Source organism: Triticum dicoccoides, chromosome 7B (genome assembly GCF_002162155.2).
Source record: "Triticum dicoccoides isolate Atlit2015 ecotype Zavitan chromosome 7B, WEW_v2.0, whole genome shotgun sequence".
NCBI classification, from domain to species: domain Eukaryota; kingdom Viridiplantae; phylum Streptophyta; class Magnoliopsida; order Poales; family Poaceae; genus Triticum; species Triticum dicoccoides.
The window spans coordinates 4,260,096-4,270,737 of NC_041393.1; the positions used below are offsets into that span (position 1 = coordinate 4,260,096).

The 10,642-nt window shown below is 40.7% G+C and overlaps 1 protein-coding gene and 1 non-coding gene across 2 annotated transcripts; one reads left to right on the plus strand and one right to left on the minus strand.

Annotated features, from left to right (window-relative positions):
* Positions 1-8,470, plus strand: LOC119336937 (DNA repair protein RadA; the record flags this gene model as incomplete). The annotated part of the gene is made up of 15 exons (XM_037609026.1): positions 1-539; positions 764-819; positions 2,124-2,182; positions 2,389-2,460; positions 2,619-2,702; positions 2,927-3,034; positions 3,378-3,440; positions 3,533-3,613; positions 4,096-4,161; positions 5,107-5,262; positions 5,832-5,909; positions 6,148-6,186; positions 6,585-6,667; positions 6,785-6,857; positions 8,064-8,470. Coding segments are annotated over 15 exons (1,728 nt in total), but the record flags the coding sequence as incomplete, so codon positions are not given.
* Positions 8,471-10,255: 1,785 nt separating this feature from the next.
* LOC119342296 lies at positions 10,256-10,406 on the minus strand. The gene has a single exon (XR_005165518.1). It is a non-coding gene; the product is annotated as a U4 spliceosomal RNA (small nuclear RNA).
* Between the last annotated feature and the right edge of the window lie 236 nt (positions 10,407-10,642).

Here is a 10,642-nt window from a genome sequence, read left to right on the forward strand (position 1 = left end):
TCCTCGGCCTTCGCCGCCGCCGCCTCCAACCCCTCGACCCCCGCCGACTCCGACCCCGACTCCGACTCCTCCTGGGGCGTGTTCGACCCCGTCGCCGGCCGCATCGTCATGCAGGCACACCCGCCCCCTACCCCTCCCCCTTCCAGCTCCGACCGGGAGGAGGTGGATGACGAGGAGGAAGAGGTGGTGGAGGTGAAGCGGAAGGCGAGGCCGAGCGGCGGGAAGCGCGAGCCCAGGTGGGCGGATGTGGCCACCGCGAGGAGGGCCGCGGGGAAGGGCGGCAAGGCGCCGAGGGTCTCGTACGTCTGCAGCAACTGCGGGGACGGCTTCTCGCAGTGGTGGGGCACCTGCCGCGGCTGCCAGGCCGTGGGCACCCTCACCAAGTTCTTCCCGGGGGCCGCCGACTGCGCCGACGCCGACGCCGAGGGGTCGCACCACGCCGGCCGCTCGTGGATTCGGCAGAAGAGCAAGGAGATGGTGCCGAAGAAGCTCCGGGAAGTGACCAAGGGGTTTGACCAGGCGGGCTGGCGCATACCGCTGTAAGCTTCCTCACCCTCGGTCTGAATTTGGAGGAATGCTGGCTTCCTTGTTTTTAATTCTCTGAACTGCCGTGTGGATAAATTATGTTGACATGTTCAAATTGTTGAATGCCGTGCGCATACATGATAATCGGCTTTAGGATGGTACTTTTCGTGAAATGCAATTGCATATTCCCCTCATTATTAGCTAATGATGTGTATGATTGTGTTTGTTTACTTAACAGGCCAGGGACCTTTGGAAATGAAATTTCTCGGGTGCTTGGAGGTGGCGTTGTTCCTGGTAAAACATCACTCCAACCTCTATGGTACTGGTTGAAAGCAAACTTGGTGTAGGATCAGTCAAGGATCGTATCTGTGTAGATTCAGAACTGTGACATACTGACATCCATCATGCAGTTCTACCACAACTTTTAGATTGCTTAGGATACCCATGTCTCACCAAATACGGTGTCGGTCAGATGACGCTTTTCAATAGATGTTATTTTGACTCTCGAAATTAGCTTCAGAGTGAGCTGTCTGTGGCACATAGTGAGAATAGACTATCGAGCACTGCCACGTGCTCATAAGCTCTTAGCTCAACTTTTTCTTTCTTTCCACTTTGAGACTGTTTTTATCTTGCAATATTGCTTGATTTTGCTTGGAACTCGCATCGCATCTTCTGCCTACATGTTCTGCACTTGTTCTAGATTCTTGTTGTTCCATACTTCTTACTCAGTTTTTATCCTGATTCCTGAAATAAGTTTTAAGTTTCAGATAACATGTTGGACATGAATATTCAGTAGTTACTGATAGACATAATCCTATATTCTTGCCCCTGCTTGCTCTAAGCCTCTAACCCGGACGCTGTCTGCATACACGATGTGCCACATTGGCACATCCCCATGGGTCCTCCAAATCAGTCGCAGCCTCCCCTTTCCTACCTCTACCACTCCCTATACATTTCAGCCACAAGCCCACAACCCCTCAACTGAATCTCCTCCCCATCTTTTTGAGTCCAGAATCAGGTACCTCTGCTCCTGCACATTCTCATTCATACGAGAATGCAAATTAATGGTTCATGTGTGTTTGCAAACGACGGCTACCAGCCTACCACTACAATTATATTTATATCTTGGGAAAACAATGAAACTTTATGTTTCAACTCAGTTTGTAGCTAATGCTGTGACCTATCTTTTTCCATGGATCAGATGCTGGCTTTAGTTGTTCCAACTTGTGGTTTTCGTCATGGTCTGAATTGAATATAAGCACTAGGGGTTGGTAATTTATTACCAGAAGGATGTTGTAGCTTCCCCTCTTATCTTTTAGTTCCATGTGAATTTTGTTTGTAGATCTCCAGATTGCAACTAATGAATGATTGTTGTGAAACCCAAGCAGCATAAAAGTTCCATACGGCTTTTGTGCGAGCTTGGGCCCACTACGTTTGCTTCTGATCTTGTGCCATCCCATTTTTGTATTACACTGAATCATTGACCATGTCTGGGAAAACCGCACCTCATGTGTTGCATGAAGCTTTCTGTGTTTCATGGCATCAATGCATTACCTACTGCTTTTCATTGTTTGGCCATCACACATGTGGTTTTGCAGGCTCCTTGGTTTTAGTAGGTGGGGATCCTGGTGTTGGCAAAAGTACATTGATGCTACAGGTAAAGATACACATCTGGCTATTAATTGTTAAATTGGCATGCCTTTTCTTGTGTTTTCAACCCATTAATTCCCTGCATGCGGTTATCTAGCTATACTTATGAATTTTAAAATTTATGTAATTACTCTTACATTTTGGGTATTAGAGTTTGGGATTTCTGCACCTAATTATTGAACTTTGGAATCTGACAGTATTTTTTCGATGTAGCTTGCTTCTATTGTATCCGAAGGTTCCGAGGACCATGGGTCTGCTCCTGTTGTGTATGTGTCTGGTGAGGAGGTTGGTTATATAGCCTTGCCCAATCTCCATCATCTGCACCTTCCAACTGTTTTGTGTCATTGTTGACAAAAACTTCATGGGTTGATCCATATGACACTCCTATGATTAGCTATTATCCTGAACATTCTTTGATAAAAAAATTGTGACTTTGTCCGCAGAGCATTGAGCAAATTGCAAATAGGGCTGACCGGATGAGTATCAGGTCTAAAGATTTGTATCTATACTCTAGTACAGATATTGAGGTAATATTATTTGTCTGGCATCATTTATATACTCATTTTCTTAGATTCATTGACCTTTGTTTTAAGGAAACACAAACATGCTAGAATAAGATATTTTAATTTTGTGATTTGAGATTTTTTACCAGCTGACAAAATCAAATAATTTTTATCTTGACCTCTTGGGAGAATCTTAGGAGACAGATTCATAACTGATAAACTATTGATGTCTCTCACTTGTTCAACAGGATATCTTGGACAAAATCCAGTCATTATCTCCAAAAGCTCTTGTTGTTGATTCAATTCAGACAGTTTATCTATCAGCATTTGCTGGAAGTGCTGGGAATCAAGTGCAGGTGTTTCAACCAATACATTTGAGATTATTTTCTTACTAAATTTTGAGTTCATGGAAGGTGCCATTTATAGTAGTTTTTCTTATCTTGTTGACTCTCCAAATGTTCAGCTCAACCAACTTCATGAATACATATCATGGTAGCTGATCGTGGAGAATTTGACCCATTTTCTGAATTTTGGTATTGGATCTAGTAACAGTTTATTTCTGTGAACTAGGTTACAGAGTACAAACCAAGTATTATTTAACATAAATTGTGATACTGAACGTGATGTATAATCTTATAAATGTTCATATTCATATCTTCGCTTGCTGAAAAGATCTCCTATTTTCCGTGTGGAGCATAGGTCAGGGAATGCACATCTGCCTTGTTAAGTTTTGCAAAAATGACAAATATCCCTGTTTTCCTGGTGAGTTACACACTGCGATATATTTATTCTATGTCCTGCATAAATGGGTGATTATGTTTCCTTGATTATGTTTTCTCTCTCTCTTCCTCTAGATTGGACACGTCACAAAAACTGGTGATATTGCTGGTCCTCGTGTTCTAGAGCACATAGTAGATGTTGTTTTGTATATGGAGGTTGGTAAATACTGATTTCTCGTACATGTTTTTGCTTGGTAATATTGCATGATTGTTTTAGAATTTTCACAGAAATTTATAGATTATACATGTGTATGCACCATTTTTTTGTTCTGCCTGGGGATGCGCTCTTTTAGCGATACATGCTGGGGAATGTCTTAAATATAATTGTTTTATTGTAAAGGATCTTTAAGCTCACCATTCCTGTTAAGAATTCACTAAGAGCAGTAATTATATACCAAAAATTTCCTTTGTCCACATTATTAACACCCAGGTGATAATTCATGAATTTTTTTTCTTAAAAGAAAATTCAAACAATCATGAACTGGTTGAATGAAATTAATTACGAAAAACCGTGCAACTTTATCACTAATAAGGTGTAAAATGTGTAAATTTTTAAAAACCATGCAACTTTACTCCTTTTTATGCAAGTTCATGTATTATACAGTGCAAGCCTAACAAGCTTGCTGCTCTTTTTTCAGGGAGAGAGATGCTTATCTCATCGACTGTTACGGTCAGTGAAGAATCGTTTTGGTTCAACAGACGAGGTATATGGTATACCCCCCCACCACACACACACACACATTGTTGTCAAATGTAATGCATTTCTTACTTAGTGTATAAAAAGCATCTACGTCGGATTTATCTGTCCTGTTAGTCCTAAGATATTGCTTTCTTTGTTGCCTATTATCTTCCGATGTGATACTCTAGTTCTGGTGGCTATTAATAATTTATCTGCATGATTAGGGATTTTTTTTGCTGTAAAACTTCCTCCAGCCAAAAAGGCGTTGCTCTAGATAAAAATAAGATCATGGAAGATAAGCAAAATGGCCCCTTCCTGATTCTGAGTAGATGTAACATGTTTATTCAGCAAATCCTAGAAGATAGTATTCATGGACCTGTCTAATGAAATTGACTTTACTTTTTTATGATGACAGTAAAATCTACTATTGTTACTGCTATGCCTTTTGAAAGCACTTCTCAGTTTTGGATGAACAGTTAGTTAAAGGAAAATAGTTCGTTAGCAGCATCTTTGTTCAAGCCATAACAGCATCTAACTGGGACCTTTTATGTCTAAATAGCTAGCCCCCGCTAACTATTTTAAAGCATATGCAACTATGCCACCTCATTCTCTCTCTCTAAAAAAAACTAAGCCACCTCATCACCTGAATAAGCTTCAGAAATTAAGTGCATGTTTCCTTCATACTCGGTTTTCTTCTCCCACACTTATGTTTTTTTTTAACTCTCTACTGGTAACTGAGTGCACATATGATGTGATCAAACATATGCAATAGATACTAATTGGAATATTCATGTTCATACAATCAAATCTTACGGAAATTTATTGCAACCAATTCCCGCAGCAACACGTGGGGTGTCTAGTTACTAGTTAGTTAAGATACTTGCAACAAACTGGATTCTACTGCAACGCACATCAGCCGCAAACTGACCCTAAAGCAAATGTGTGCCACTTATGCCTTTTCTTTGGCCAGCTTGGTGTATTTGAAATGTCAGAACACGGTCTGCAAGCTGTTCTGAATCCCAGTGAGATGTTCTTAACTGAGCATGACTCTGATTCTGAGATACTGGCTGGGCTTGCTGTAGCTGTTGTTTTGGATGGATCCAGAACCTTCGCTATTGAAGTTCAGGTACTAGATATGATATCATTCTTGAGCTGTGATTCATTTTTCCTTCCAACAATTCATATTGTTTATTTTGTTCTTGTAGTGTAATATTACGTTGAGCTTAATTTTGTCAGAATGGAACATGTCGTTTGCTGTGAAGGTTTTTTGGTATAGGATGTAATAATAGTTAGGAAACTTAAGAAATAATTGTGTTATCAACTAGACTCGCTGTTTTGGAACTTTTATCAGTCTTTTGAATTTGGCACATGGTACTGCAGCTTTGCTCATAAGCCAGCTAGTTGCATGAAGCTTGCATCAATCTGTTAGATAGGCCACATACTCCCTAAAAAAGCTTTGTTTATAACGTTTTTGTCACTTCACTCTATGTTGGACCTTGTGAGGACCATTTGGACCATCTGGGTACTCTGAACTCTGAATATTGCAGCTGAGTTGAGACCATGGAATTTAAAGTTAATTTCCTTGAGACTTCCTTCAGCTCCGTTCGAATAAACTTTCACCTTTCTTTTGCACATTTTAGATTCCAATTCAAGAATTACGAGCCTTTCTGAGATGCAATTTGTGTTGTTTTTCAGGCACTGTCTGTTCCTGGTTCTCCTGGTCAAGGAAAAGTTGTTGGCACACGGTCAAAAAGGGTTGAGATGATAATATCAGTAAGTATTTAATAGTTTCCATAATACTTCCATCCTATAAAGCATTCTGCCCATATACTGTATATGTCTAAAGTAAATATACGTATAAGATCCAGCTGGATGGGCAGTATTCCCAGATTAGAAAAGGCAGATGGATAGTGTTGCACGCTTATTCTAGCTCCGCTAACCCCAGTATTTTGGTGATAGAGCTGCAGAAAAAAAAAATAATGCCAACTAACCTCTTTTCTCAACCCTACAGGTTCTTATGAAGCAGGCAGGTCTAAAACTTCATGATAATGTAAGCTCAGTTCCTGAATCCTCTATTTGCCTAGCTCTTTCTAGTTGCATGCAAGGTTTCCTTGTTAATTTAGAGACACTCAGACACAATCAGTAAGCTGGTGTCACGTGTAGGCTGGTTAGTTGCTTGATTGGCCTTCAAAAGACTTGATGAGTTAATTTGCACCAACATTCTGCCAAGCCACATATGTGCTCTGGTAGAGGCATCGAGACAAATGCTGGTGTGCTCTAAATTATTACATGGATGACAGTGGCCTATCTGTAGCAAGTATTATTGACACTTTCCGTAGTGTGCCAGGATTTGGGTCAATCTTTACTATAAATCAATCCTTTAGATGTTCTGTTTCCAGCTTTGTTCCCAGATTCTGATTCTCGTACTATTTTCTGTTTGCCATGCAGGTTATTTATCTGAATGTGGTCAGTGGGTTCGAGCTGACGGAGACTGCAGGAGATCTAGCCATAGCAGCTTCGATTTGCAGCAGGTCATTCTTTTTGTGGTTTATGTTTTGGAGATCTTAATTACTCCCTCCTTGAGTGGGTTCTGTCAATATTTCTGCCTATCTGTTTGTCGAAGTAACCCGTTTCCTCCTTGTTTTCAGTTTCTTGGAATTCCCTATCCCAAATGATATTGCATTTATTGGAGAGATTGGCCTTGGTGGTGAACTTAGAACTGTAAGTTTATATGTTTTTCTGCTTTGTGTGACCCTTGTTGGCTGTGAATATTCTTAGTTGGCACTTGCGGCTTATAGGGAAGAGCTTGTGTTTGACGAGGAAAACGTGCCTTTGGAAGATAACAAGAAGATGTTAATTGGGGAACAGGATCACCTTTGTTCTTTCCCCAAGCCTGTAAGGCTATAATAGTGCTTAGCAATTGTTATCTCCAACCATTTTACTGAAGCCAATAAATATTACTACCACCAGTAGTTTTTGCAGAGCCATGGAGCTATTAACAGGTTCATAGGAGAAGTATGCCCCACTAACCATGTTCCAGCAACTACAGTGCCCTGACCTGGAAAACAACTTAATTAGCATTTTTTCCCTATATTGTGATAGGATATGGTTCCCATGAAGAATTTGCAACACTATTGAGTACATGTAAGCCATTTATTGGCTTGTATGCTTCTCCTAATTATGCAAATGCATGTTACAATGGCTAACCTTTTGCTATACCTGATGTAGTTCTCACGTATGGATTTTATACATGCAAAAGTGCAAAATAAATCTTTTGGGTCAAGCAATTTACCATAAATTTGTTTAAATGGATATTGGTTTGTAAACGCCGCAGGGGGAAGAAGCCCCTGGGTCTTTAATTAAGCAGAGTGTGTGACAACCCGCCGTTGCGAGCATGGAAGTTCGAACGCGGGTGGGCAGGTGCGCATCAGCCCGCCCGTGTCAGCCGGGCTATGCCTCGGTCCACAATCCACAAGAAAACAATCTGTTCGTCATCATTTTGGACATTATTTTTGCTACATGTATTTCATAGATACATTGCGAATAAATGCTAGTGAATTTCTGACCACCCATCTAATACTACTATTGCTTGTTGTGTCAAGTGGTCATGCATAAACGAGGAACTCAAACTGTTGGAAGAATAATCTGTAATGTATGTGGAAAATATGCATTAGTACTGTCGCTTGGCCTGCAGAGAAATAAATCTATTTACTATTGGAAGTACACCCTATGTGGCAACAATCCCCTATCACTTTGTTCATCTTTCAGTTTGTCCCATACACTCCAATTTTGCAGAAATTACAGAGAAATAATATGTCCAAGGAAATTTGCATTTGCTTATCCAATTTTATTTTGTCATGGTTGATTGTTTATTATTTTTGCCTGATCTATCTGAGTTCAAGTTTCTTTCATTTCTCCCTCTTTAAGGTGCCAAGAATGGATAAGCGGGTGATGGCTATCGCAAAGTTGGGCTACAGGAAATGCATTGTCCCCAAGACTTCGGAGAAGCTGCTCAAACCTCTCGATCTCGATATCCAGATCTTGCCCTGCAACAACCTGAAGGAGTTCATAAACACAGTGTTCCGGTCAGAAGTATGATGTTACATCCTGGCAGCGTGCTCTTCTTACAACTAGCTGATTGAGTGACAGTAGGTTTTTAGCGTGCCTGGGTCCATTGGTCAACCATAACTTGTTCGCTCATTTGAAGTGCCATTTTTACACTTCAACCGATCAAATCCCCAGTCATTTTGTGCATGATCCTTTTGCTAGGAACTACGGCTCACCACTCCATGCATGCATGATGTAAATCTTTGTCATCCCATCCTGGTTATGTATATACTCCCTCCGTTCCTAAATATTTATCTTTCTAGATATTTCAAATGGACTACCACATACGGATGTATATAGACATATTTTAGAGTATAGATTCACTCATTTTGCTCAGTATGTAGTCACGTGTTGAAATCTCTAAAAAGACAAATATTTAGGAACGGAGGGAGTAGTTCTGTTTGCCTTTTGTTGCATGGGCTCAGGTTCCACGATGGTTGATAATGAAAGGTAAGGAATCTTTTGTATTAACCAGTGTCCTTGTTCTTGTCATTTTTGGGGCTTCTTTAGTTAACAGGATTTCAGAATATGATGGAAATGGAGTAGAAGTTTGATGTCATGATATGTGGAAACCTACGGGACTGAAACACAAGAATTCCTCGTAGCCCATGTAAATATGTACATGAAGCGTTATATGCTGTAACAATGCCAAACTATCTTGTTCTATCACATGCCTCATTGCTAAGTACCACTACCATCAAGAACATAGTCAGAAAACTTTGAATTCAATTTTAAGCCAAGGCCTTCAGTTGAAGGTCTGAAGGCCTTGGTCAGCATTTGGTTTATGAGTCTGGCTAGGATTTATAGGCCTTTGATTTCACTAATAAAATATGTATAAAGGCCTAGAATCCATGCCCTGACTTGTCTCTCCCTAATAATAAAGCACGGATTGAGTTTGTCGGGTTCATCGTCACAATACGCTTCTTCCCGTGATTTTACGCTTTCAGTTTTTTTTCAACACGTCCATTTTTTTTCTTCAAAATCCAATGTGGTACTAATCTGCCTTATTTTGCCATCCTTGAAACGCCAAAAGATTGTAAAAAAAGGCAAAAAGTTGCGTTAACCCGGATTCAAATCAGGGTCGCTCAGGGTTACGCCTTGCACCGCTAGCCAATTAGGCCAGCTCACCTTTCATGTTATCTCAAAGAAACTTAAACTATTTGAACATTTAATTTCTCCAACACATGGGTCGAGCTGGGCCACTCCAAGGACGCACCCAACCAAATAGGCTTATTTGTTGCTAGATAATTAGTCCCACCTCGCCCTTTTCAATTTAATTGCACTGATTTATACAGGTATATGAGTTGTATGATAATCAACAAGGAGCCTCGAAGATTAACTAAGGAAGGATGAGACGTGGGTCGGCCAAATAGAGGGTGCATGAGAAAAATAAAGAGAAGGAATGAGTCGTTGCTGCATGAGAGATAAGGAGTGAATGAGAAAGGAAAAATAAAAGAAGGAAGGAGTCGCTGCTGGGTAATGAAAGAAAGGGAAAGAAAATATATGCTAAATGCATATACAAGAAGGAAGGAATAGCTGCTGAGAAAGGAAAGAAAGAGAAAGGAAGGAAGGAATAGCTGCTGAGAAAGGAAAGAAAGAGAAAGGAAGGAAGGAATAGCTGCTGAGAAAGGAAAGAAAGAGAAAGGAAATATATGCTAGAAGGAATGAGTAGCTGCTGAGAAAGGAAAGAAAGAGAAAGGAAATCTCATTAACATAAAAAGGTAACAATTTTTTTCTATAGTTTTTTGATTATTTGTGAAGTTTAAGTGGTATTTTTTCAACTATTTAAGCATTTACTTATTTCATACCCAATGCAACACACGGGCCCTTTTGCTAGTATATAGTTATATACCCAACTGGTCGAAGCAGAAACAAAGGTAGAGCAAAACCCTTCAAAAATTTAGTAAAATCAAGCAAAGTTTGATTTTGGGGCAAGATTTCAAAGTTTTTAATAAAATCAACCAAAGTTTGATTTCGAGCCAAGATTTAAAAGTTTGAGATTGAATTTGTAGGGCCTTGCCCTCTCCGAGGAGAGGGAGCCCTTTCAGAAATTCTCAATGACCCACGAGGGCCAAAGAGGGGGTTTGGAAATAGTTTTCAACCAGCAATTGACGCGCCTCGGTATTACCTCACTAGCTGCGTCATTGCCCCAAGCGCAAAGATGCCTTCTTCCGTTCGCCCACGGCCCCTTCTTATACCCACCTCCATCCCTGCTACCTCTCTCCGTGAGCGAGGTGGGACTAATTGTGACGACCAGCAACGAGCCGACGTAGCTCACGGGACTAAGCTAGCAAACGTGGGCCTCTTCTCTGTGTTCGCACCTTTTCCACTACCACTTTACGGAAGTGTTTCGGCCCATGGTCCGATAGCCAACAAGTGAACGTGCTCTGCTTAGCTTG